We start from the raw sequence: 26,843 nt of genomic DNA on the forward strand, positions 1-26,843 counted from the left end.
ATGGGGTAAATCCCTCCCAGGATGGGGTAAATCCCCCCCGCCCCCCCAGCAGGACGCAGCGGAGGCCGGGGTAGGGTCAGGTTTAATTTATTACTGCTTGAAATCCAGTGACATCGACACGCGCGGCCGGCGGCGGGGCGGCCACGAGCGGCCGCCTCCAGCGAGCCACCGAGAACAGTACCGCTGCTGAAAATGGGGCGAAAAAGAGGGAAATCGGGGAGCTGAGCGCTCCCTGCGAACAGTTAATGCTGTTAGGGGGGCTGCCAGCCCGGCGCTATAAATATGGGGGGGGGGCCAGGGTTCTCCAGCCCCTCGCGGCTACGGGGGGCCGGGGCCGCGGGGCGGGGGCTCAGTCGTCTTCGGTGCCGCTGCCGGAGCGATCCTGGGGGGAGACAGGAGGTTAGGGGGGGTTTGGGGGAGGAAAGAGGGAAAAGGAGTGTTTTGGGGGAAAATGAAGGCATTGTTTGGGGAAAAAATAGAGTGTTTTATTTTTTGGGGGGGGAAAAGGGCGCATTTTAGGAAAAAAAGAGCATTTTTTGGGGAAAAAAAGGGTGTTTTGGTGTGTTTTTGAGGAAAAAAGAGGGTGTTTGGGGGAAAAAAAGAGGGTGGTTCTTTTGGGGAAAAGAGGTCATGTTTTTGAGGAAAAAAGTGTTTTGGAGGGAAAAAGAGAGGGTGCTTTTTGGGGAAAAAAGGGTGTTTTCGTGTTTTTTGGGTAAAAAAGGACATTTCAGGGGGGAAAAAAAGAGGGTGTATTTTTTGGGGAAAAAGGGCGTATTTTGGCGGGAAAAAAGAGGGCATATTCTGGGGAAAAAAAGAGGACTTTTCTGGGGAGAAAAAATAGGGCTTTTTTGGGGGGGAAAAAGAAGACTTTTTTGGGGAAAAAAGAGGGCATATTTGGGGGGGGGAAGTTTGTTTTTTTTGGGGGAAAAAAATAGGGCGTTTTGGGGGAAAAAAGAGGGTATTTTTGGGGGGAAAAGAGAGCATTTTGGGGGCCTCACCTCCTCCTGCTCCTCCTCGCTGTCGTCGTCGCTCACCACGGGCTTGGCGCGGGAGCCACGGCTGGTGCGCCTGCGGCCCTTGAGCCGCTCCTGCGCCTTCTCCTTGCGCCCCAGTTTGATTTTCACCTTCACAGACCGGGCTGCTGGGGTTGGGGGGGGACAAAGAGGGGGCCACCGTCACACCAGGACCCTCGCGGGGGTTCTCCCAGTCTCCCCCAGTTCCTCCCAGTTCCCGCTCCCCCTCCCTGGCTCCCCACGTCCCCGCTGTCCCGGGGCAGGGTGCGGGCAGCGTGCGCTTCCCCCGGGCACGCCGCCACGGCCCTGCCCGCCGGGAGGGGGGAGGTTTCGGGGCCGTTCCCCCCCTTTACAACCCCCCAAACCCCCTTGGGGGGCACTCACCCTCTGATTCCGATCCTTCCTCTTCGCCTTCCTCCTCCTCCTCACTGTCCTCACCTTCGCTCTCCTCCTCCTTCTCAATTTTCTGCCTCACGCTGGTGAAGACGGACTGCAGCACGATGGAGTCCTCGTAAATCTGGGGGGGGGGCGGCAGGATTGTGAGGATTGGGGACGCCCCGAGACCCCCCCAAAGCCACCCCACGGCCCCCAAAGCCCCCCGGTGGCAGCGTGGCCTTACCAGGGAGCCCTCGAGGTTGAAGGTCTGCGCGTTCTGGCACAGCAGCATCACGTCCTTCTCCAGGTCGTTCAGGCTGCGGTACTTGTGGTTGCGGATGCGTTCCTGGGGGGTGGAAAAACGGGGTCAGGCCCCCTCAAAGCTCCTCTCCGTGCCCCAAAAACTGCCCTCGGGGCCACAAACCTGCCCCCAGTACCCCAAAAGTTCCCCTCGGGGCCCCAAAACCTCCTCTCTGTGCCCCAAAAGCTCCCCTCAGGGCCCCCAAAAGCCGCCCTCAGTACCCTAAAAGATCCCCTTGGGGCCCCAAAAGCCTTCCAGTGCTCCAAGAGCTCTTCTCAGTGCCCCAAAAGCTCCCCTTGGGGCCCCAAACCTGCCCTCAGTACCCCAAAATCTCCTCTGTGTGCCCCAAAAGCTCTCCTCAGGGCCCAAAAACCTGCCCCCAGTGCCTCAAAGGCTCCCTGCGGGGCCCAAAAGCCTTCTGGTACCCCAAAACCTGCCCTCGGGGCCCCAAAGGATCCTCTCCGTGCCCCCCATTTCACCCGCACCCCCGTGAGGAGCCGGGATTTTTTTTTTTAAACGTTTTTTTTTCTTTTTCACCTTGATTTTCTTGAAGTCGACCGGCTTGCGGATGAGCTCGTAGTACTCGGGCAGCTCCTTGCGGGAGGGGAGCTGGATGAAAACCTCGCTGAGCTGGCGGCCACTGCTGCTGCACGGAGAGGGACGGCGCGTCAAGGGCGGCACCAACACCCCTCGAACCCCTCAATTAATTCATTAATTAACCCACCGCTCATTCCCAGCCCGCTCAGACGAACCACCGCGTGGTGTTTGGCAAAGAATTTTGGGTTTTGGGGCTCCCCAACGCCCCGCAGACCTCGGTGGGCACCCGAGGGGACGGCGCGGGCGGCGTGGGGGCTGCAGGGAGCAGCTCCCCTATAAAACCCCCCCCCGACCCCCGCCTCTCCCCTCTCCTACCTGTCCTTGTACTTGATGACGGCGTCCACGATCTTCTTCATCTTCTTGGTGAGGTTTGGGGGGTTGGGGGAGAGTTTTTCGGCCGGCGGCCGGCCCCGTTTCTTCTGCTTCTTGCTCTCCTCGTCCTTGTCCCGGCTGCGGGTGCTGGTGGTGGGGGTGGCGGAGCCCACGTCCGTGTCCCGCTTGCGTTTGCGGGAGGATTTCTTCTGCCTCACCTCCTCCTCGATCTCCTCCAGCGTGCCCTCCTCGATCGCCTGCCCGGGGGGCAACGCAGGAGCCGCTAGCACGGAGGCCCCAACCCTGAGCTGCCCCCCAACCCCCTCCCCAAACCCAAAGCCCCCCCCCTGCTCGACCCTGGGGGGCTGTGTACAGCTCCCGGGTGCACAAAGATCCCCTAATTATGGGGGGAAGTCACCAAATTCAGGTATTTCTGGGATATTTGGGGAGGAAACGAGGCTGGGGCGGTTACGGCGCCACCTCCCCACTGCGGACGGGGCCGCCCGAGGGCGTTTTAACGGGGCGCCCGCCTCATCAGCACCCACGGGGGACACCGGGACCCCCAGACGGACGGACAGACAGACGGACGGACACCAGCATGGGGCTGAGAGGCCACGGAGTCAAGGCTGCTGTACCATGTATACCTTGAGCCACTGCTTCTCCGTCAGCGAGTCGCTGTAGTCCACCTCCTTGCGGTGCCGGGAGCCTCGGCCGAACATTTTCTCCTCCTCCTCCTCGCAGGTCAGCCTCTCCACCTCGGCGTCGTCCTTGATGATCCACGAGGGCAGCTCGTCCTCCTCCATCAGCCGCGGCTTGCGCTTGGGGTTGCGCGCCTCCTCCCGCCTGCGGTCCAGGTCCATGCGCTGCCAGGAGAAGGGGGCGAAGCTGTGGGGCTGCCGCCGGGCTCGGGGTGGGGGGCGGCTGCGGCCCTAAATCCTCCTGGGGGGGCCGCGGAGAGGCCTCGGGGGAGCACGGGGCCGGGTGGGGAGAGCCACCGGGAGGAGCGGAAAATGTTTCGGGGGCCACAGCTCGGTAGAGGCTGCAGGAAGGAGGGCAGGAATCCGGCCCGGTCGGTGGGAGATGGGGCAGGGATTAATTAGCGGCTGGAGCTCGTTAGGCTGCGGGGCTGGGGGAGCTCGCCCCTCTCTGCTGCCGAGTCCCTGAAGGACTCCAGGGTGGCCTCGGGCACGGGACGCGGGCGGCAGCGCCGGGAGTTAACGGGGCTGCGGCTGCAGAGGTGGCACGGGCAGCAATTATCCGGCTCTAATTAACGCTCTGCCATTAACGACGCCGTTTTAATTAACGCTTTGCCATTCGCAGCGCCTCGGGGGACCTGTAGTCCTCCCTCCACGTGCCCGTCCCTCGTCCTGGAGGAACGAGGAAGCCTCTCCTCTTTCACAGAGCTCCTTTTCCCCCCTCCGGCGGGCGCCAGGGATATTTTGGGGACGGAACCGGCTTTTTGCTCAGCGCCCCCACGGGCGAGAGGTGTGCGTGTGGGGGGGGGCAGCGCTGCTGGAACCTCCCGGCCCCACCGAGCCTGGTCCCTTACCGGAGCCGGGACCGTCCTGCCCGTGAGCCCCTGCTCCACAGTTTTGTTTTACCTGATGAACTCGAACGAGTCACGGCTCCGTTAAGCACTCGCGGCTGATTTCTGTTAGAGAGACCGTTTTAGCTGCTACTCGGGAGAACTGCGGGCACCACTCCTCCTGCGCAGCCGGGGCCATGCTCACCATGAAAAGGTCAAACTCCTCCTCGTGCCGCGCGATCATCTGGTTGACCGTTTCGTCGTCGGGGACCTCGTCTTCCTCCTGCGAGGGGGGCAAGAAAAAGACAAAAGCCCCGGCTGAGCGGCGAGAAAGACGGCGCCGCGGGGTCGTGCGCTCGTCACCATCCGACGCGTGTTGGGTTGCCCGTCAAGAGACGTGTCTGAATTCGCATTGTTCTGTATTTATTTATGCTTTTATTCATTTTTATTTATGTGTTTTCATTTTTATTTATTTATTTTTATTTTTTTTTTGGGCGGCCTCAGGCTGGTTTCTAGCGGGCGGGTTAATTCCACGGTGCAAAGACCACCGTCGGAGCTGGCACGTGCGGTGGCAGTCTCAGCAGCAAGGCCGAGGATTGAATGGGCGTGGAGACTGAACAACCCCTCTCACCTTTAGAGGTGGTTCCTCCAACTCAGCGTTCAGGCACAGGGTTGAGGCAGTGTGGGGGAAGCTTGCACTGCCACTGCCGCTGCCCGCGCTGTATCTGTTCTGTGGATAAATAGAGGACTTCAGTCTCCAGGGCTGATCAATCCGGCACCTTTCACCGACGCTCAAAAACTCCCTTCCACTAGCAACAAGTGGTCATGCGCCTTCCTTCTCGCCCCCGCGCCCTTGGCCTCGAGGCGGCGCAGGGCAGTGGAGCCAAGCCAGCCGCACGGTCGCTCGAGCGCGCTCCGGGAGTAGCAGGAAGCGGCCGCCGCTGCCCCTTACCTCGTCCTGCTCCTCGTGCTCCAGGATGGCCTGCAGGAAGGCTCTTCGCTCGTGGCTCGAGGACTTCTGGTCGAACATGCCGGCTTGGATCACCTTCTGGTCCACGTTCAGCTTGTACTTGGCGGCCGCCAGGATCTTCTCCTCCACGCTGTTGACGGTGCAGAGCCGGAGGACTCGCACCTCGTTCTGCTGCCCGATGCGGTGCGCGCGGTCCTGCGCCTGCAGGTCCTGCCGGGGACAGGGCGCACGGGTTGCCGAGGGTTTGTTTTTTTTTTTCTAAGCCAGCACGCGATGGGTTTTGTCCTCGACAACGCGGCGTGGGCCTGGGGGGGGGCCCTGCTCCCCGCCGAGGGCTGCGTTGGGCTCGCAGGGAGCTCGGGTCACTCGCCGAGGGACGGGGGCGCTCTCCTTAGGGGACCGAGCGCGTGCCGGGAACGGCGGCCAGAATTTTTGGGGGGCTGCTCCCCGCCTCTTGGAGGCCATCGGTCAGAGGGAGCTCGCCCGGGGGTGTCCACCAGCACCAGGCAGGGAGGACAGTGGGGTTTTTTTTTGGGGTGCTTTAACGCACTGTGGGCCGGGAGGAGCAGGGAGGGGGGGTCTCCGACCTCCGCTGCCGCCAGCGCCGGGCTCTCGGCTTCTCTCCGGCCTCCCCCGCCAGAAATGAGCCCCCCGAGGGCGATGCCGGGGTTGTGGCAAAGCCCCTGCTGCTGCTGGCTCTCGTGCTGGGGGTGGTGGGCGGATGGGCTGGCAGCTTTTGGGGCGTAGAGGTGGGGGTCTTCAGCCCAGGCTGGGCAGTGAATGAGGAGCTCTTCCAGGCAAGGGGAAACGGCGCGGCCGGAGCCGTCTTCTCCATCCCTTCCACCAGTTTTTTTGTGTGCTTCCTTGGCTTTTGTGGTGGTTTTTTTTGATTGTTTGTTTGTTTTTGTTTTGTTTTGTTTTTTGGTTGGGTTTTTACCTGGTGAGGGTTCCAGTCGCTGTCAAAGATAATCACAGTATCTGCAGACTGGAGGTTGAGCCCCAGCCCGCCAGCCCGGGTGCTGAGCAAAAAAATGAAGTACTCAGAGCCTGGCTCATTGAAAGTCTTTAGCAACATGCCGCGGTCTTCGGCTTTAGTGGTTCCTAAAAACAGAGAGGAAGGGGTCACTCCTGCCCGGGGACACCTCGAGGCGCTGGGGAGGGGCTGGGGGGCTCTGCACGGCGTGGGGGCTGCCTGTGAAAGGCTGCAGGGCGCGCTCAGCCGGAGGCTGCTTTCGGTAGAAAGGCTCCAAGGGCAGGGAGAAAAAGGGGACGAGCGGCTGGAGCAGGAGCAGCAGTGTCTGGGGTGGCCCCGGGGGCATCAAATCTCCCAAAGCTGGGGGGCAGCGGCTGCAAGGCCACGCTAGGGGAGGGTCTCCACCAGCCCGTGCCCCCCAAACGCCTCCCTCGGAGGAATAAATGGCACGGGGCTCCGTGTAGGGGCCCCGGGGGCAGCTCAGGGCATGGCGGGGTGTGCGAGGAGCTCAAAAGCATCAGAAATAAATGAAAGAAATGAAAGAAATGAAAGAAAGGCTGTGCTCGAGGTGCTTGGGGTTAACGGCTACGGAGACCTCGGTGCCTTCCCTGCCCGGTGCCGGGGCGAGTTACGGCCCCGCTGGGGCTGGGGGGCGGTCAACGGGGGGCTTAAAGGAGGAATTGGATGCGAGAGGCTCAGGTCGGGCAAGAAAAGCTCGATTTTAGGACCTTCAGCCTCGTTTTGTGCTTTGCTCGCTCCGTGGCTGGTTTTGGGAAGGCCAACTTGTAAAAAGTCAGCGCCGCTCGTGGCTGGGAGAGGTTTTGGGGCCGCAGGGCCAGGCGTGGGCAGCTCTGCAGCAACGCCTGCTCTGCTCCTGCGGTGACTTCATTTTAATTTTCTGCTGGGACTTGCTTTGAAAAGGTTCTGCTGGGCTTGATTTTCATTTTCGTTTGTCCACAAGGCCAGCCGTGCCCCTGCACGGAGCCCAGAGCTCCGCTCGTGTCACGTTACGGGGCTAACGAGGTTCAGAGCAGCCACTGTTAACGAGGCTCTGGCCACCAGCCTTTGGGGGTTGGACCCCGTGATCTTTCGAGGTCCCTTCCAACCCCTACAATTTGTGATTCTTACACCATTAACGGGGCTCCATCACCCATCAGAGGGCCTTTCAGCCCTCCAGCATTAATTCATTAAGAGCTACGTGGAGCTGAGAGGGGGGAGCTGGAGCTTTGGGAGCAGCCAGCTGGAAGGGGCCAAGCCCAAGGCTGCTCCTCACCTGCCCTCCGACAGCCCCTGCCTCATCCTGCGCCCCCAAAGGAAGATTTCTTCTGTATCCTGAGCCCCTTAAGGACATTTATCCTTTATTCTGCACCCCTTAAGGGCATTTATGGTTTATTCTGCGCCCCTTAAGGGCATTAATTCTTTATTTTGTGCCCCTTAAGGACGTTTATTCCTTTTTTCTGTGCCCCTTAAGGAAGGTTTCTTCTTTCTCCAATGCCCTTTAAGGACATTTATTCCTTATTCTGCAACCTTAAGGTCATTTATTATTTATCCAGAGTACCTTAAAGACATTTATTCTTTATCCAACACCCTTTAAGGGCGTTTACTCCTTATTCTTCAGCCTTTAAGGAAGGTTTATTTATTCTACGCCCTTTAAGGACGTTTATCCCACACCCTTTAAGGAAGGTTTTGTCTTTATTTTGCGCCCTGTAAGGAAAAAGGGTGCAAAATATTCTTTATTCTTTACTCTTAGACCCTGTAAGGAAGGTTTATTCTTTATTTTATGCCCTTTAAGGACATTTATTCTTTATCCTACACCCTTTAAGGAAGGTTTATTCCTTACCCCATGCCCCTTAAGCGAGGTTTATTTTTTAATCTACGCCCTTTAAGGACATTTATACTTTATTTGAAAACATTTGTTCTGTATCCTGCGCCCCTTAAGGACATTTATTCTTTATCCTACACCTTTAAGGAGGTTTATTTTTTATTTTGCACCCCTTAAGGACGTTTATTCTGTATTCTATGCCCTTTAAGGACATATATATTTTATCCAGTGCCCTTTAAGGACATTTATTCTGTATCCTACATCCCTTAAGGATGTTTATTCTTTATCCTACACCCTTAAAGGAGGGTTATTTTTTATTTTGCACGCCTTAAGGATGTTTTTTCTATATTCTATGCCCTTTAAAGATGTATGTATTTTATCCAATGCCCTTTAAGGACACTTATTCTGTATTTTACGCCCTTTAAGGACGTTTATTTTGTATCCTGTGCCCCTGAAGGGCGCATTTATTTTATCCAATGCCCCTTAAGGGTATTTATTCTGTACCTTGTGCCCCTTAAGGACGTTTATTCTTTATTTTGTGCTCCTAAAGGATGTATATACTTTATCCTACGCCCTTTAAGGACGTATATACTTTATTCTGTGCTCCTTCAGGACAATTATTTTGTATCCTACGCCCTTTAAGGACGTTTATTCTGTATCCTGTGCCCTTTAAGGACGTATATATTATATCCAATGCCCCTTAAGGACGTAAATATTTTATCCAATGCCCCTTAAGGATGTTTATTCTTTATTTTGTGCCCCTTAAAGGCGTTTATTCTGTATCCTACGTCCTTTAAGGACGTATATACTTTATCCTATGCCCTTCAAGGACATTTATTCTTTATTCTGTGCTCCTTCAGGACATTTATTTCGTATCTTACGCCCTTTAAGGACGTTTATTCTTTATTCTGTGCCCTTTAAGGACACTTATTTTGTATGCTACGCCCCTTAAGGGCATTTATTCTGTATCCTGCGCCCCTCAAGGGCATTTATTCTGTATCCTGCGCCCCTCAAGGGCATTTATTCTGTATCCTATGCCCCTTAACGGCATTTATTCTGTATTCTGTGCCCTTTAAGGGCATTTATTCTTTACTCTATGCCCTTTAATGGCATTTATTCTGTATCCTGTGCCCCTTAAGGGCATTTATTCTGTATCCTGTGCCCCTTAAGGGCATTTATTCTGTATCCTGCGCCCCTCAAGGGCGTTTATTCTTTCCTCTGTGCCCTCTCAGCGAGGCTTACTGCCTTGTGGCACGCTGTTTCTCTCCTCCTCGGGCTGCTGGAAGATGGCCCGGCCGTCACCTTACCTCCGTCCCCGCTCACCTCGCTGCTCGGCCCCACGCGAGGGGTTTAACGTCAAGCACTGGGGACGGCTGCCGGCCCCGCGGGGCGGAGGCACTCACCGTCCAGCCTGAGGTATTTGAATCCACGGTAAGCAAAATAATCTTCCATGATGGTCATCAGGGAGGTCATCTGGCAGAAGAGCAGCACCTTGTGGTTGGTGGCTCGCAGCTTGGGGAGGATTCTGTCTAGGAGCTCAAATTTGCCCGAGGCACGGTACAAATCCAGGCTGGGAGGGAAGAGAAGAGGGCAATGAGGACGTGGAAGGGAGCAGTTGAGGTGGAAAGGACTATGGAGACCACCAAGCTCCGCTGCCTGCACATTGTGGGGCTGATCAGACGTTAAAGCATCTTGCTGAGGGCACTGCCTGAGTTTTTCTTCCTCACTGCCAGCTTGGGGCATCGGCTTCCTTGCCAGAAGCCCGCTCAGGACTAAAACCTCCTCCTCCTCCTCCTCCCCTGAGGGGTATCAGCGCTGGGAGATCCCTGATGGTGCTGGTGAGCCACAAATCCCTCCGCTGGGACTCGATAAAAGCGCACTTACCCTTGCACGATACCTCCAGTGAACCCCAAGTGCTCGGAAAAGGATTCCTGCAAACGGAAAGCAAGGTCAGAAAGGGGCCTGGCACACAGATAAAACGAGAACTCCACGGTCCTGGAGCTGCCCTAAAAGAGAACCGGCCCTCGGGGCCTGGAGGATTGCTGACAGCTCGGGTCCCAGGCACAAAATGTGCAGGACTGGGGTGATCTGAAGAGCTCTGTGTGGTGCCAGGCAGCAGCAGCACCATCATGGCACGGGAAGTCTGATCCAGAGGGATCAGCCCAGCTCCAAAGCTCCCTGTTTTTAGGTGATATCGCTTCAGGGAGCTCGTCTGAATGAATTTGGATTGTTTTGGGTGGCACAAAACATCCTGAAGTGAACCCAAAGCTGCCCAACACTGTGTGGCTGCGCGGAGGATTTCAGTGCCCTGGGACACGGCGACAGAGCCGTTTGCTCCTTGCACCGCCTGGATTTGGCAGGGGCAGAGCAGTTCCTGAGCCCCCCCCGAGCATATAAGCCCACTGCCCACCCAGCTCTGCGTTACCTCGATGTGCTGGAACATGTAGGGGTGGTTGCAGATCTTCCTCAGCTGCATGATGGTGTTCATCAGGGTTTTTGTCCCACCTTTACCCTGCGCCAAGAGGGAAACCCAAGTGAATTTCGGGGTTCTGCCCAGCCACGTGGCCAGGAGGAGCCCCTGGAGCACTCAGAGCTCCCAGCCCTGAGGTTTTGGTGCCGCTTTCCCCATCAGCGTGGGGTGAAACTCGAGGTTTTAGGACAAATAAAATCCCCTCGAGGAACCCAAGGAGCAAAAGCTGCCGAAGAGCCGGCGGCTCGAGGGGAGCGGAGAGCTGAAGAGGTGAGTGGAAGGACGAGGAAATTTTCGCCTTCAGCTTCTGGTTCAGACCAAAGGGTCTTTTTTTATTCATTTCTCTGCAGGGAGTTGCCACTTGGCTTGCTGAGAGCCTGGCGGTGGCTGCTGTGGGTGCCCTGGCAGCTGCAGGCACAGCCCCGTGCCCAACGCGCCCTCGGGGCGCTCCTGGCAGCACGAGGGGCTCGTGGTGGGCCAAGCTCAGCCTGCTGAGCCCCTCAGGAATCCCTAAATTCCCCATAAAGGGGCCTCTTGCTGTGCTCAGGAATTCCTAAACCCCTGATAAAGGGGCTTTTTGCTGTCCCTGGGGGGCAGCGGGCACGCAGAGGGGCCTCCCCCATCCCCGAGGCGTTTGGGCAGCCCCGGGGAAAGCCGGGCAAACCTTTTTGTCCTTCTCGGAGCCGTCGGTGAGGAGCACGCCCTTGGCCTGCATGTGCCTGTAGAGCACCCGCTGCAGGGCCGACATGTCGCACTTGATCACGTATTCCACCTGCAGGGAGCGAGGAGAGGCCGTGAGCCCTCGAGGTACAGCGGGACCCCAAATCCCTCCGCGTCCCAGAGCGCGTTTTGGGAGCCTGGGGGCACCCCGAGTCGCCCGGACCGCAGCAGGGGGTGAGTTAACCCAGCCCAGAGGAGGAGGAGGAGGAGGAGGAGGAGGAAGAGGAAGGGGGCAGTTACCTTCTCGGGCAGCTGAGCTTCCACTTCTTTCTTCAGCCTTCGCAGCAGGAAGGGGCGCAGCACCTTGTGTAAGCGCCTGATGATCAGGATGGTTTCCTCTTCGTTCAGGTCCACCTGCGCCAGGAGCCAGAACAAAAAGCGTCACTCAGGGGCCCGTGAAATCCCCCTCCTCAGAACAAAAAGCGTCTCTCAGCAACCCGTGGAATCCCCAATATCAGCTCCTTGGAGGCTGAGGGGTTGGGGTGAAGCCAGGAACCGCTCTGCATGCGGCGTACTGGGGGTCTCCTGGGGGTCTGAGCCCCCTGGGGGGGTTTTGCTCCCAGTTTGAGCTCGCTCCTCTCCCCCTGGCTGTCTGAGAACCCACCCTGCTGACAGCAGGAGCTGCCTCAAAGGCAGCAGCACTGAAAGAGGCTTCGCTGCTCAGATCCGTGCTGGTGGGACCCAGGCAGCTCCTGGAGCACTCAATCAATGCTCAGTGTTTAGCCCACCACCGAACCCCTCCCAAAACCCCCCCAATTTCCATCGGGATGCTCGGGAGTGGAAAGGAAGAGGCTCTGCAAGCAGAAATAAAAGAAGAATCGGCCACAAGGCCTGCACCTTCTCCCCCGTCATGGCAAAGGGGGCGTTGAACCACTGCTCGAAGGTGCTGCAGCTCTTGAAGATGGTGGGCAGGAGGAAGTTGAGCAGGGCCCAGAGCTCGGGGAGCTTGTTCTGCAGCGGGGTGCCCGTCAGCAGCAGGCGGCGGGGGGCCACGTAGTGGGTGTTGAGGACCTGGGTGAGCTTGCAGTGGTGGTTCTTCATCCTGTGGCCCTCGTCCACGATCATGTACTTCCAGCGGATCTGCGGGAGGGCAGGAGCCTGAGCAAGGGGGCTCTGGGCTGGTTCCAGCTCTGCTGAGCCCCAGCTGGGGCTGGAGAACGGCCCCAAGGCCTCCGGGAGCAGGCAGAGCTTGCCAGGACCACGAAAACCCCCTAAAATTTCTCTCCTTCTCTTAGCTGCTGCCTGGAAAGCTCCCCCGGCAGCAGGGCTTCGCGTCTCCGGCTCAGAGATGGAAGAGGAAGGAGTCAGGAAAAGGGAGAAGGCTAAAAGAGGCGAGAGACCGAGGGCAGCGTGGGGGATTTCGGAATTTCTCAGGCTTTTTGGCCCTTCTCCTCCTTGAACTCTTCACCAGGAGGAGGGAACAGCGAAGACAGCTCCCTTCGGAGCCTCGCCAAGGCAAGGAAGACGCCTCGGCTCTGTTATGTTTGACAAATTGGTGAAGTTTTACCATTTTAACAGACCAGACCCTGGTCACCCAGTGCTGCAGGACTAAATCATGGATTAAACCTGTAAATCTGAGGTTCTGACACATCGGCTGTGGATTAAGCCTCCCAATTTGAGGTCCTGGCACATTGTCTGTGGATTAAGCCTCCCAATTTGAGGTTCTTGACACATTGTCTGTGGATTAAGCCTCCTAATTTGAGGTTCTGACACACTGACTGTGGATTAAACCTGTAAATTTGAGGTTCTGACACATTGTCTGTGGACTAAGCCTCCTAATTTGAGGTTCTTGACACATTGTCTGTGGATTAAGCCTCCCAATTTGAGGTTCTGGCACATTGTCTGTGTTCTCTTGAACCTCCACAACTCTCCAAACCCCGTGGGAGCCTAAACCATTCCATCGTCACCCTCTGGCTCGCTGCTGTGTGCAGAAGCAGCCCTCTGGCACTCAGCTGGGGCAGCAGCGCAGTGACAATCTGGCAGAGATTTTAACAGATAGCCACTGTAAAATCACTTTAAGTCCTGTGACTTCCTTTTTTGTTTTGTTTTTTTAAGAAAAAGGCCATTTTGCTGTGTCACAGGACGCAGAGTGTCTGCTCTCAGGCTGCTTGGAGAAGCTCCTCTCCTCCTGCCAAGCATAACAGGAGGGAAGGAAAAAAAATCCAGGGTCCCACTCAGGCTCTGCTGGACACAGAGCAGCAGGGTGCAGAATCAGCCCCACAAGCACCCGGCGGGGAGCTGCCAGGACTCACCTTGGCGAGGATGTGCTTGTCTTTGATGATGTACTCGTACGTGGTGAGCAGGACGTTGAATTTCCCGCTGCGGAGCTGAGGTACAAATGCCCGTCTTGCTGCCGGAGAGCCCTGCAGGGAGAATTGCCAAGAGAAATGGTAAGGCAGGATCCACGTCCTGGGAAGGAGAGCCACAGGGTCCTGGAAAAAAAAAAGGTAGAGCATCCACATCCTGGAAAAGGAAAGCATCTACGTCCTGGAAAAAGGAGAGCCACAGAGTCCTGGAAAAAAAAGGAGACCAAGGGGTCCTGGAAAAAAAGGGAGAGCCTCCGGGTCCTAGAGAAAAAGGGAGAGGCACGGGGTCCTGGAAAAAAAAGGAGAGCCACGAGGTTCTGGAAAAAAAAAGGGAGCCACAGGGTCCTGGAAAAAAAAGGGAGAGCCACGGGGTCCTGGAAAAAAAAAAAGGGAGAGCCTCTGGGTCCTGGAAAAAAAAAGGGAGAGCCTCTGGGTCCTGGAAAAAGGAGAGGTGGTGGGAGAAGTTGTTATCGATGTGGGACGACGTTCCAGTAGCAGAAGGGCGGTCCCGTGGGCGCAGCCAGCAGCAGCTGGATCCCTTCTGGCACTAAGGAACAAAAACCAGCTGTGGGTTTCGTTTTCAGCGCCGGGGAAGCGTCCCAGATCCCTGTGGTTAATGGGAAATTTGTTCTGCTGGGGAGGAAAAACAAAGCCTCTACTTGCCTTGTAGGAGACCTTCACCACAGAAGGAGCCCATTTGTCAAACTCGTATGCCCAATTCGACAGGGTTCTGGAAAAAAAAAAAGGGAAAAGGAAGGGTAAAACCTGCCCTCGTGTGAGGGGAAACCACAGGGCAGGCCTGGGGCGGTGAGGGGGCACTTACGAGAGAGGTACTATGATGAGGAAGGGGCCGTTGATCCGCTTGTGCTCCATGAGGTATGTGATTAAAGCGATGGTCTGGATGGTTTTGCCCAGACCCATCTCGTCTGCCAGGATGCCGTTCAGGTTGTTGTTGTACAGGGACACCAGCCACTCCAAGCCCTTGATCTGAGGGGAAAAGGAGAGAAAAGAGGGGTGAAAAAAAAACCCCTAGGTGATGCAGCAGGGACGTGCCAGCAGCCCGAGCCCCCCACCTCCACCTCAGCGTGCAGCTGGGCACCCAAACACCATTAAAGACCTCATTAAATTATTTAAAACCACTGGCATTGATGAATTCCTCCCCTCTCAGCACCACAGGCGCAGGAGAGCTGGCGTTCGTTGCTTTAAGTGAATTATTTCACGCCAAGGACGGGCGCTGGCTCTGCCCTCAGCTCCCTCTCCTCCTCCTGGGAGCCCAAAACCACCCCAAACCACCCCAAAATCTCACCTGGTACTGCTTGAGGACGCCGTTGACCATCAGCGTGGACTGCTTGTCCACCCTCTCGGTGACGGCGTGGGCCACGGCGTAGTAGGACTGCAGGCCCCTCGCCAGCGCCTGCGACACACCGTACTCATCGTCCACGTCCTGCTTGGCGTTCCTGGGGGAGAGGAAGCACGGTGAGGATGGTGATGGCTCAGGAATCCCCCCCCCCGGGAGGTGAATTTCCCCCCAGGCACGAGCCAAATTAGCTCTAATTAACGGAGAGGCGATGCTCACTCGATAATGTGCCGGGCATCCACCTCCGACACGTCGTCGCTGTCGGGGTCGGGGATTTTCTTCTTCTCCTCCACGGGCAGCGCCGGCTGAGCGGGCTGAGGCTGCTCCTCCTCCTCCTCCTGCGGGGAGGAAGGGTGCTGAGCACCGGGCTGCTGCCTGGGGGGGTGCAGGCAGCAGGAAAACGCCCCCCGGGAGCAGCCACCAGCCCTGAAAACTGCGTGGGGAACCCCCTGAGAACGGGGGCAGCCACGGTTTATCCAGGCCAGCAGCAAACGGACTGAACCCACCCAGCTTTTATTTATTTATTTTAACAGATTTTGCAGTTTATTCCCAATAAACTCATCAGGGGGACTTTGTCTGAGCTGCCTGGCACGGAACCACGCTGGGAAGCTGCACCTCCAGCTGCTTCCTTCTCCCCCAAACGCTTAAAACATGAAAGCACCAAGTGCTGACGTTTCTCCTTACCTCCTCCTCCTCCTCTGACCCACTTTCTTCGCTGTCAGACCTCGGAGCTACCTCATACCTAATTAAACACAAATATATTAATATTTAATTGCCAAGCTGCTGCCAGCAGCACTCCACGCACAGCACGAGCCCAGCCCGGTTCCAGAAACCTTCGCGTTAGGGCTTGGGGTTTGTTCTTCCTTTTATTTATTTTTTAACAAAACGCTTATTCCTTCATTCTTTCCTCCCTCAGCACGCACCCAGGACCACCCGCAGAGCCCTCCACGCCTCCATCCTACCTCATTTTAGCAGCTGAGCCCCTCTGGGACCCCCCCTTCCCACTGGGACCCCCCCTTCCCACTGGGACCCCCAATTCCCAGCCAGATCCCCAAACTCATGGCTTTGGGCTCGCTGCCATGCCGCCGGTCCCAACCCCAAGACCCCACACAGCAGAGGTGGGGGCAAACCCACAAACCCCGGTGTGAATTTGGGGCCGTGCTGCCCCCGAGTTAACCCCCCCTGGGACTCACCCGGGGTTCATTTCCAGCCAGGCCTCCAGCTGCCCCGCTTTGGGGGCGTCGGTGCCGGTGAGGATCTTGCCGCTCTCCACGTGGATCACTTTCACGGGGAGGTCGCTCATCTGGCTCGTCTCATCCAGAGGCTGAGGGAGGAAAGAAAAAAAATTCAGGCTGCTGTTATTCTCCTGCCCTGGAGCAGAGCTGGCGTTTGCTTCCTCGTCTGCTGCTCCGAGGGAGCCTGCAGAGCTGCACGCAGCACTTGGGGCCTGTGGAAATTGGGTTTTAAAACCCGTCTCCACGTGGGGAGGTGGCTTCGGGCACCAGGCATCGTGCCTCCAGCTCAGATTTGTTCAGAGGGTTAAAGGAAAGCCCTGCTGCAGGGGTATTGCATCCAAAACCTCAAGGAGAAGCCCTGCTGTGGGGCTATTTTGGTCACAGTGTTAAGGGAAAGCCCTGCTGCAGGACCAACTCCTTCAAAATCTTAAAGAGGAGCCCTGCTGCAGGGCTATTTCACTCAAAATCTCCCGGAGAAGCCCTGCTGCGGGGCCATTTCATCCAAAACCTCAAAGGAAAGCCCTGCTGCTCGCAAGGGATTTTGCTGAGTCCTCAGGAGGACTCCACGCAGGCAGGACCCCGAGCAGAGCGGGGACAAGAAACCCCCTCATTTTCGGGGCAGAGCACGGGTCCTAACCCCAGCTGGCAGCCGCAGCCCCCCCGGGGAGGACACCACCACCCCCTGCAGCTCTGCAGCACCCGTTGGGGCTGATTTATGTCGGAGGTGCTCAGAGGGCTCTCTCTGCCCATCCTGGTGCGAGTTTTGTCCCGGGAAGCCTCGGTTCAGCTGCCCAACTGGGTGCTGCAGCTGGCTCCCAGCACCCAAGGGTGCTGGATCCTCTGCCAGGCAGGGTGAGGAGCGAGTCCCCGTGCTCACCTCGCCGTCCGGCCCGATGGCAGGGGTCTGCCCTTCGGCGTTCTCTGCCTTCTGGAAGAGAAGAGGGAGAGAGCTGTAAGTGACCTGGCACTGAGGGAACAACACAACCAGAGCCCCCAACGCCACAGGGGACGTGTGGCTGCCTCGGTGTGAGCAGAAAAAGGGGCAGGAGAGCACGTGGAGCCAGGGCGGCTCAGCTGCAGCAGCATTTGGAGCTCAATTCCTGCCCCAAAAGCCCCCTGTTTCAGCCCAACCCCACCAATCCTCTCCTCTCTCCCCGCTCACCTTCTTCTTCTTCTTTTTCTTCTTCTCCTTGGCCACCTGGGCAGCCTTGTGCTGCCGCACCAGCTCCGTCAGGTTGGCCACGTACTCGTCGGTCTGCTGCAGCAGGTAGGCCAGCCGCTTGTCCTTCTTCTGGTCGATCAGCTTGCGGTACCCTTCCTCATCCTCAGCCTGGGGGGAGAGGAGGAATTCAGCACCCCGACGCCCTGAGGAGCCTGGGGGGGGACCCCAAAGCCCTCCGGATCCTCACCATCAAGCGGCGCATCCGCTCCTTCTCGATCCTCTCGTTCTCCTTCTTCTGCTCGCGCTCGGTGTTGGCGTGGTAGGTGGCCACCGCCTTGGTCAGCTTCTGGATCTTGCCCGTGACGGAGCGGTGGTACTCCTTGAAGTCCTTGGCGTGCTGCAGGATGCTGTTGAGGTATTCCTGGGGGGGGGGGGAGGAACGCCACCAGGAGCGTTAGGAGCACCGTGGGGAGTCCCCCAACGCCACGCGCGGAGTTTAAGCTGGAATTCATCTCATCGAGTGCCTGACCCCTTATCTCTGGAGCAGAGGGGAGTTGTTGGAGGAAAATACCCCCCTGCTACGCACAGCAGCCTTCAGGCTGCGTTTTTGTGTGCTGGAAGCAAGTGGGATATAAACCTAAGCGGTTATGTGGCTGAAGAACAGTTCCATGCCACCCCTTTTTTATTTCAACACATGGAAAATGTGAAGGAGGGGAGAGAATCTCTCATTTTCAGAGGGAAACAAACAAAAAAATAAATGGTAGAACTGCCAGGGGAGGACTTTGATCAGAACACGCTGCTGCTACCTGCTCTGATCTCCCTGCCACATCGATGCTGGGGGGCAGCAGTTACTGCAGGGCACAGAGCGAGGCACCCGCTGCGATGATGCCTCGGGTTAAGAGGGTGAGGAGAGATTTGGGCAGCCTGGTCTGAGAGGATGAGGCGCAGGGAACCCAAAACGGGCCCGAAATTTCCATCCTTTACCTGCATCTAGCACTACACACTCAGTGAGCCCGATTCCTCAAACATTTACCACAAATCTTCCCTTTTTTTTTTTGCTTGATCCACAAATCCTCCCTTTTTTTTTACGCGTGATCCACAAATCTTCCCTTTTTTTAAAAAAATAAGGGAGGAAACCCCCTCCCGGTGAGCTGCGGGCCCCCACCTGGTGCTTCTGGCGGCGCTTGCGCTCCTGCTCGATCTTCTGCTGCTTCTCCAGCTTCTCGGTGATGCGAGCCTCGCGCAGGGACTGCCGCTTGCTGCGCTTGTAGGCCTTGGCGTTCAGCGCCGTCTCCAGGGCTGTGTCCCGCCGCATGCACACCACCACCTCCTGACGCAGCTTTTGGGGGAGATTCGGGGGTTTTTGAGGGGAATTCGGTGCCGGTTCCCCCCCCTCCCTCGCTGGTTGCCCCCCCGAGGGCCAGGTACCTGTCTCTGGAAGTTGAGCAGCCGCAGCGCTTTCAGCTCGATGGTCGCTTTGGTTCTCAGGTCGCCGGCCAGGGAGCCGGGGAGGTTTTCCAGCTCCTGGATGCGGTGGGCGATGCGAGCCTGCAGCCTGGGGGGGGACACGAGGGGATTTAGGGGCACGGGAGGGGATTTAGGGGCACGGGGCAGTGATGCGACCCCAGGGACGTGCTCTTGCTCCTCTCCTGGTGAGGCTGACGGATCCGGCTCTGATTTATTGGGGCTTGATCTCGGGTGAGATGGGGAGAACCCAGAGGGGATGCTTGGGGGGTGTCCTAAAATGTGGGGGAGCTCTGGAAACCCTAAAACGTGGTGGAGTTTTGGAAATCCTAAAACGTGGGGGAGCTCCCTGGGCACCCTAAAAGATGGGGAGGGGCTCTGGAACCCCTAAAACGTGGTGGAGCTCTGGAAATCCTAAAACGTGGTGGAGCCCCCCAGAAACCCAAAAATGTGGTGGAGCTCCTCAGAAACCCCAAAATGTGGTGGACTCCAAGAAACCCCAAAACGTGGTGGAGCTCCCCAGAAACCCTAAAACGTGGCGGACCCCCCAGAAACCTTTACATGTGGTCGAGCTCCGGAAACCCTAAAACGTGGTGGATCTCTGGAACCCCCAAAACGTGTCGGACCCCCCCGGAAACCCCTAAAAACGTGGCAGACCCCCCCCAGAACCCCCAAAACGTGTTGTTGGACCCCGCGGCCCTACCTGTACTCCCTCTCCTGCAGGATCTCGACGGGGTCGAGCCCGCGGGGTTTCTGGATGGGGGTGATGCGGTTCTGCTTCTGGTGCAGCTGCACCATGGGGGCGGGCTGAGCCGGCTGCCCCGGGGACTGCGTCTGGGGGGGCATCACGGGGGAGGCGGCGGGGGGCACGGCCGGGGGCGCCGGGGAGGGCCGGCCGGTCGGCTGGGGGGGGATCAGCTTCTGAGGTGTGCTGGTGGGGGCTGCAGCATTCGCCAGAGGGCCTGGGGGGGGGGGGAAAATAAGGGAGAGGGGTTAGAAAATGAGCTGGGAGCAATTAAAACCCCCCAGGGGGTTAAATTAAAACCCCACAAGGCCCATTGGGGGAGCAGCTCGATGAATTCACCCCCTCCCCACATCCCCGCACCCTAAATTTACGTTTTTTGGCCACCCAAAGCCTCCCCAAGCAAAGGGAGATGTTAAAATTGGGGCAGCCAGCCCCAAAAGGACAAAGATGGGATTTGGGGGGGGAAAAGGGCTCCTCGGGGGCTATGGGGGCTATCTGGGGGGGTCAGAGGAGCCTCTCGGGGGGGCGGAGGGCTGTGCCCCCCCCCCGTGGGTTGCTTCGTTAACTGCCAGCCCCTAACGAGCCCTCGGTTCCTCGCTCTTACCTTCAGGCCAGGGCTTGGGGGGGCCGCCCGGGGGCTGCCCAGGCATTCCTGGGGGAACTCCTGAGGGTCCGGGGGGGGGCATGTTGGGCCCTCCTATACCTGCAGAGCCAGGGACACACAAAAAGAGGGAGGGGGAGGAAAAAAAAACGTTAAGATTTTAATTTCTGTGCGTTTCTGGGGAGCAAAGCTCAGCCTGCTGCTGCCAGGGAGCACGAGGAGGAGCAGGATGGGGAAATTCAACCCCAAAGGGGTCCGAGGTGGTGCTGGGGGGGCGAATGAAGCCCCCCAGGAGCTAATGGCTGCGATGGGGAGCAGAAAACCCAAGGAGGGGGCATGTTGGGCCCTCCTGGACCTGCAGAGCGCCAGAAACACCCAAAAAAAGGAAGGGGGAGAAAAAAAAAACTCTAAGATTTTAATTTCTGTGTGTTTATGGGGAGCAGAGCTCAGCCTGCTGCTCCCAGAGGACCCGAGGAGGAGCAGGAGGGGGAAATTTAAACCCCAAAGGGGTCCGAGGTGGTGCTGGGGGGCAAAAACAAACCCCCCAAGAGCTAACAGCTATGATGGGGGGGGAGAAAAAAAAACACATCAAGATTTCCTGGGAGCAAAGCTCAGCCTGCTGCTCCCAGAGGACCCGAGGAGGAGCAGGATGGGGAAATTCAACCCCAAAAAGGTCCGAGGTGGTGCTGGGGGGCACAAACGAGCCCCCCAGGAGCTAATAATGGCCGTGATGGGGGGGAGAAAAAAAAAAAAGCACTCTAAAATTTTAATTTCTGTGTGTTTATGGGGAGCAAAGCCCATCCTGCTGCTCCTGGAGGACCCAAGGGGGAGCAGGATGGGGAAATTCAACCCCAAAGGGGTCAGAGGCGGTGCTGGGGGGCACAAACGCCCCCCCCCACGACCTCAGAGCCGCGATGGGGAGCAAAACCCCGACCTGGGGGGACCGAAACCAAACCCGAGGCAGCAGGGGGGTGCCGCGGGGACTCTCACCGTGAGGTCTGCTGTAGTTGGGGGGCGTCGGCCCCGCTCCGGGCCCTTGCCCCGGCCCCTGGGGGGGCACGGAGGGCGGAGGTAGCGTGGGCAGCGGCTGCTGCAGGCCGGGCAGGGGGCGTTTGCCCTGCACGGCCATCTGGAGGTGTTCGGGGAGGGGCTGCCCCCGGGCCAGCATCTTGTAGGCCATGATCTGAGCCCGCAGCTGGTGCAGTTGGTTCTGGTTGAAAGGGGTGGGGGGGCCGCGGGGCTGTTGGCCCAGGGGCTGGGGGTCGGAGCCGTCCAACGTCGGGACCCCCGCCGAGGGCAGCGGAGGGGCGGAGGTGGGGCCGTTGGCTGGCACCGGGCTCGAGGCGTGCTCCGAGCCCCCCAGCGGGGAGGGGTAGCCTGCAAGGAGAGGGGGGAGTTAGAAAAGGGGGGGGAATTAAAAAATAAATCAATCAATAAATAAATAAATGAATGAATAAATAAATGAATGAATAAATTAATAAATAAATGAATAAGGGGGATGGGGTTAATGGGAGGGGAAGGGGTAGCCTGGAAGGAGAGGGGGAGTTAGAAAAGGGGGAGTTGGGGGGGGGGGTTAAAAATAAATCAATAAAAAATAAAATAAAATAAAATAAAATAAAAATAAAATAAAAATAAAATGAAAATAAAATGAAAATAAAATGAAAATAAAATAAAAATAAAATAAAAATAAAATAAAAATAAAATAAAAATAAAATAAAAATAAAATAAAAATAAAATAAAAATAAAATAAAAATAAAATAAAAATAAAATAAAAATAAAATAAAAATAAAATAAAAATAAAATAAAAATAAAATAAAAATAAAATAAAAATAAAAAGGGGGTGGGAAGGGGGTAAATGGGTAAGGAATGGGGGGGCAGGGGGGGAAAGGCCATGAGAACGGGGGGGCAAATGCTGTAGGGGGGGCAAAAGGTCTGAAGGGGGGGGGCAAATAGCTACAGAAAGGGGGGTGAGAAGGGGGGAAAAAGGCACAGAAAGGAGGGGGGGGCAAATGCTGTGAGAAGGGGCAAAAGGCATGGAAAGGGGGGGGGTTAGAAGGGGGGGGCAAAAGGCCATGAGAAGGGGGGGGCAAAAGGCCTGAAAGGGAGGGGGGCAAAAGCCATGAGAAGAGAGAAGGGGGGGGGGGTAGAAGCCAGGAGAATGAGTGGGGGGCAAAATACCACAAAAGGGGGGCAAAAAGGACTGACCGACAGCCCCATTCCCCCCCCCCACCCCCCAGGACCTTCGTCTTTGCCCTTTTCTGCGTTTTTTCCCCCCGAAACCCACCTTGCGAGTGCTGGTCCATGGGGCTGGGGGGGGGCCCCATGCCCGCGTGCCCCCCGGGCCTCAGCCCCATCCCTTTCATCTGGCCGTAGCGTGGGTCCTCGGCCAGGCCCTTCTCGTGCATCGAGTCCATGGGCTGCAAGACAAACGGCCCTAAATCCTCCCCCCAAGGCACAAAACCCTACAATTTTGCCCCAAAACCCCACGGTTTTGCCCTAAAACGCGGCAGCCGCCCCGCTCCGGGTGGCCCGAGGGGCACAGCGTGGATACAAGGGTCTGAAAACCCGGGTTTTTCCCCCAGAAAAAGCTCCCATGCCCCACAAAAAAAGGGATGGAAGTCCCCAGGGTGGCCCGAACGCCCCCCAAAAAGGGGCAGAACCCCCCCGGGTATCCCTGAGCCCCCCAAAAAAGGGACAGAAGCCCCCAGGACATCCCCAATCCCCCCCAAAAATGGGACAGAGTCCCCCAGGGTGCCCCTGATCCCCAAAACAAGGGGATGGAAGCCCCCAGGGCGTCTCCAATCCCCCCAAAAATGGGATGGAAGCCCCCAGGGTGTCCCCAAACCCCCCAAAAAAGGGGATGGAAGCCCCCAGGGCGTCCCCAATCCCCCAAAAAACGGGATAGAAGCCCCCAGGGTGCCCCCAAGCCCCCCAAAAAAGGGACAGAGCCCCCCAGCCCCCCCCCCTCACCTTGTGCATCTGGTGCATGTTGTCCTGAGCGTAAGGCCCTGGCCCTTGGGGTGGCAGCGGGTGGGCGGCCGAGGGGGGGCCGGGGCTGGGCCCCATCATGCTGTGAGCGGAACCGGGCGAGGGGCCGGGGCTGGGGCCCAGCATCGCCCCCGGAGAGGGGCCGGGACCCGGGGAGGGGCCCGGCCGCGGCGTGCCCCCCAGCGGAGGGTCCGGCGTGGACATGGTCAGCCTGCAGAGGAAGATTTGGGGTCACGGGGGGGGGTTACGGGGTCGGGGAACCCCCCCGCTAACGAGGTCGGGGTTCGTTAGGCAGAGGGGAAGCCCCCCCGGGAGAGCTCAGGGGGTTGGGGGGGTGTGGGAGGGGGTGAAGGGGGTTTAAGGCTGAGCCCCGGGGGGGTTTTGGGGGAGGATTTCTCATTTAGGATTGGGGGGGGGGGAATGTGGGAGCTGGGGGGGCAGGGAGGTGTTGTGGCTGCTCCCACCCCCCCCAGTCAGCGGCTGGAAGTGTGTGGGGTGCAAGGAGAGTCCAAAATGGGAGCAATCTGCCCCAAAATGGGGCCAATATCCCCCAAAACGGGACCAACCCGCCCCAAAATTGGGGGATCATTGCCCAAAGTGGGATCCATCTGCCCCAAAATGACCGATCTCAGCCAAACAGGACTGATCCACCCCAAAATGGGACCAATATCCCCAAAAATTGGACAGACCTGCCCCAAAACAGGACTAATCTCACCCAAAATGGGACTGATTCCACCCAAACGGGACCAATATCCCCAAAATGGGATTGATCCACCCCAAAACAGGACTGATATCCCCCAAAATGGGGCTGATTCCCCCAAAATGGGTCCGAAACCTACAAGTAGAGCAGCCTGAGCCCCTCCTGCCATCCCAAAACAGGAGTGATTCCCCCCAAAACGGGACTGATCTGCCCCAAACGGGACTGAACTCCCCCAAAATGGGAGTGATGTGCCCCAAAACAGGATCGATTTCCCCCAAAACAGAGTAAACCCCAAGCCGGCCACACGAGGCCTCGCTGACTTCCCCTATTTTTAGCTTTTAGGGAACAGAAAGGGGAAGGGGCGGGGGTTTGCTTTGTGGGGCCAGAGCCCCCCTCGTTAGGGACTAATTGGGACTAATTAGAGCAGGGGGGGGCTGAGCAGGGGGCTCCTGAGGGTCCCGACCTCTGTGGTGGTCCCCCCGCGGGGATGAATTGGGGACAATCCTGCAGGATTTGGGTCCGAGGGGGCTGTTAAAATCCTAATTAGCACCCTCGTTAGCCTTTTGGGGCAATTTGGGCAATTTGTGGGTATTTTGGGTGCTTGTTTTTGTTTCCCTTGCGCGTGGGTCCCAAAGCAAAGAGGTTTTGGGGGAGTTCAGGCGGTTTTAGGGGCTTTAGGGGCGCCCTTGAGGTCAGCCCGGTGGTAAATTGCTTGTGGGGACCCAAATCCTATAGATTTGTCCCCAAAATTCCCTTCCTCCCCCCCCCAGCACGTACCTACGGGCATGGAGCTCCCCGAAATCCAGCAGGGGCGGCCGAGGCCTCGGGGGTCAGCGCAGCGCTGCGGGGAAAGGAGGGGTTGGGGGGGTAATTAGCGGGGTGGGGAGTTAATTAGGGGGGGAATCAGCACTGACAGCCCCCCCAGGGTCGTTAAGGAGATGGGAACTTTGCGTTTTCCCCTATTAATGGGGGTTTTCAGCCCAGTTTCCCCCATTAATGATGGTTTTAAACCCATTTTCCCCCATTAACGAGGGTTTCAGCCCAGTTTCCCCAATTAATGGGGATTTTCAGCCCAATTTTCCCCTATTAATGAGGGTTTCAGCCCATTTCCCTCTATTAATGAGGTTTTTAACCCATTTTCCCCTATTAATGAGGTTTTTAAGCCCAGTTTATCGCACTATTGAGGGTTTTCAGCCCGTTTCCCCCCAATTAATGGGGTTTCAGCCCATTTTCCCCCTATTAATGGGGGTTTTCAGCCCGTTTTCCCTATTAATGAGGTTTTTAACCCATTTTCCCGTGGTGGAACACCGGGGGAGCCACCTGAGGACACCGATGGTGAGGAGTTTGTGGCTTCACACCAAATTTACCCGAATTTGCAGCTTTTTAGGGCAAAAAAAAGAAAGAAAACGGGCAAAAAGCCCCCGGGGAACGCCAGGTAGGGGGCGATGCGGCGCCCAGTTGGGGTCTTCTGGGTTTTTGTTTGTTTTTTTACTGTTTCTGGCGGTTTTTTATTCAAAAAAATAAGCTGTGGTGCTGGGGGGGTGTCCGGAGGGGGCTCATGGCCGGCTTTGTGCGAGCGCTAATGAGCGGGGAGCTAACGAGGGAGTTAATTGGGGGGGGGGGGCGAGGGCTGAAAGGGATGGAGCGAGCTGTCCCCTCCCCCCCCCCCGGCACAAACATGCAGGAAATGGAAAAAAAGAAGAAAAAAATGGTACTGATTTTTGGAGGATTGGAGGGAGGTGGCTCCGGGGGTCTCCGGCTGAAGGAGAGACCCCAAAATGGGGGGGGCATCCCCCAAAATGGGGGGGGGGGCAGGGAAGCGGCACCCTCCTGAAGGGCAGACAAAGCCCGGGGGGGATGGGGGGGAAATGGGGGGGGCAGGGCTGGGGGGGGGGGGCACAGAGCTGGGGGGGGGGCACCGCAGAGCCCCTGAGCCCCAAAAAGCTGCTGGGGGGTGGGGGGGGCGGAAAGGGGGGGGGGGGAGAAATGGGGTTGAGAAGGGGGGGGATGGGAAATGGGGGGGGTGGGGGGGGGGCTGGAGAAGGGAGAATGGGGGGAGGAAATGGGGTCGGAACGGGGGGGGGGAATCCGGGGCACAAAGGGGGGGGGGGGCAGAAAGGGGGGGGGGGGGACAAAGGGGAGGGCAGAAAGGGGACAGAGAGGGGGTGGGGGGGGCACCAAAATGGGGGAACAAAGGGGGAGGCACGAAGGGGGGGGGCAGAAAGGAGGGGACAAAGGAGAGGGCAGAAAGGGGGGGGGGGGAGAGAAGGGGGGGGCACGAAAGGGGGGGGCAGGAAGCTGGAGGGGTGAATGGGGACAAAAAGGGGGGGGGCAACACGAATGGGGGGGGAAGAGGGGCCACAAAGGGGGGGGACGACGAGGAGGGGGGGTATGAAGATGGGGGGGGCAGAAAGGGGGGGGTTAAAACGAGGGGAGGAGGGTAAAGAGGGGCCACAAAGGGGGGTGGGGGGGCGAAGGGGCCGCCCCCCCCCCAACAATGCGCAGCGCGGCCTCGCAGCGCCGTGACCCTCGCGGGCCTCCGTACCCCCCCTAACCCCCCCCACCCCCATTTTTCCCCCCCCCACCCCCTCCCATCCCCCCCTTTGACCCCCCCCACGCCCCCCTCAACCCCTCCCCTCTTTCCCCTACCCCCCCCGGAGCCCCCCCGGCCCCTCTCACCGCCGCCGCCGCCGCCCTCGGGCCCCATCCCCGCGGCCCGCCCGGAACAAAGGAGCCGCCGCCGCCGCCGTGTGAGGAGCGTCGGGGACGCGCCCCCCCCCCCCCACCTCACGGCCGCGCGCGCGGCCACTGCGCGTGCGCGCCGCCTCGCGCGCCCCCTGCCGACCAATGACGGCGCGGCCGGATTCCGCCTCCAGCCAATCAGGGCGGAGCGCGGGGGGGCGCGCACCGCCCCCTCCTCCCCCCCTCCCTTCTACCTCGCCCAGCCGGCCAATGGGAGGAGGTGGAGGCAAAGGAAGGCCCGCCCACCCGCGCCCGCCCGCCCAATAGGGAGGCGGCCCTCCGGCTCGCCTCCGCCCGTCCGTCTCCCCGCCGCAGCCAATGGGATGAGGCGGAGCGGGGAGGGGGGCGGGGCCAGCGCGCGGGGGGTGGGGGGCGCGTGCCTCGCGCCGCGTGCGCGCGCCGAGAGCGCCAACGGCTCCGCCGCGCCCCCGCCCTCCCCGGGCCGCGCATGCGCAATGGCGGCGC

At 58.3% G+C, this 26,843-nt stretch overlaps 2 protein-coding genes and 1 long non-coding RNA gene across 12 annotated transcripts in view; 1 reads left to right on the forward strand and 2 right to left on the reverse strand.

Annotated features, from left to right (window-relative positions):
* The window catches only part of QTRT1 (queuine tRNA-ribosyltransferase catalytic subunit 1), a 72,957-nt gene that overhangs the window by 2,515 nt on the left and 43,599 nt on the right, over positions 1-26,843 (forward strand). The gene's annotated exons all lie outside the window — the stretch shown is intronic.
* SMARCA4 (SWI/SNF related BAF chromatin remodeling complex subunit ATPase 4) lies at positions 72-26,422 on the reverse strand. Of its 10 annotated transcripts, none has more exons than XM_084501706.1 (36): positions 26,316-26,420; positions 24,414-24,477; positions 22,919-23,147; positions 22,233-22,365; positions 20,939-21,325; positions 19,952-20,050; positions 19,306-19,564; positions 18,567-18,693; positions 18,304-18,477; positions 17,386-17,559; positions 17,139-17,306; positions 16,854-16,904; positions 15,935-16,065; positions 15,426-15,483; positions 14,961-15,076; positions 14,691-14,841; positions 14,208-14,371; positions 14,048-14,114; positions 13,331-13,441; positions 11,916-12,158; positions 11,319-11,432; positions 11,023-11,130; positions 10,314-10,400; positions 9,773-9,819; positions 9,292-9,458; positions 6,031-6,194; positions 5,076-5,303; positions 4,755-4,853; positions 4,329-4,406; positions 3,243-3,461; positions 2,602-2,855; positions 2,227-2,335; positions 1,633-1,734; positions 1,398-1,530; positions 999-1,141; positions 72-382 (listed from the first exon to the last, which is right to left on the reverse strand). In XM_084501706.1, exons 3-36 carry the CDS (start codon positions 23,138-23,140, stop codon positions 350-352), a joined length of 4,920 nt encoding a protein of 1,639 aa, XP_084357832.1. In that variant the 5' UTR covers positions 23,141-23,147; positions 24,414-24,477; positions 26,316-26,420; the 3' UTR covers positions 72-349. The 10 variants fall into 10 exon arrangements, with proteins under 10 accessions (XP_084357832.1, XP_084357834.1, XP_084357833.1 ...); XM_084501708.1 differs by having other exon boundaries at positions 999-1,138; positions 2,227-2,332; positions 14,961-15,079; XM_084501707.1 differs by having other exon boundaries at positions 2,227-2,332; positions 14,961-15,079.
* Positions 7,863-9,285, reverse strand: LOC311425744. Its single transcript, XR_014686414.1, has 2 exons — positions 8,183-9,285; positions 7,863-8,028 (listed from the first exon to the last, which is right to left on the reverse strand). It is a non-coding gene; the product is annotated as an uncharacterized lncRNA (long non-coding RNA).

The sequence above is a fragment of the Aythya ferina genome, assembly GCF_964211825.1.
Source record: "Aythya ferina genome assembly, chromosome: 33".
Lineage (NCBI taxonomy): Eukaryota > Metazoa > Chordata > Aves > Anseriformes > Anatidae > Aythya > Aythya ferina.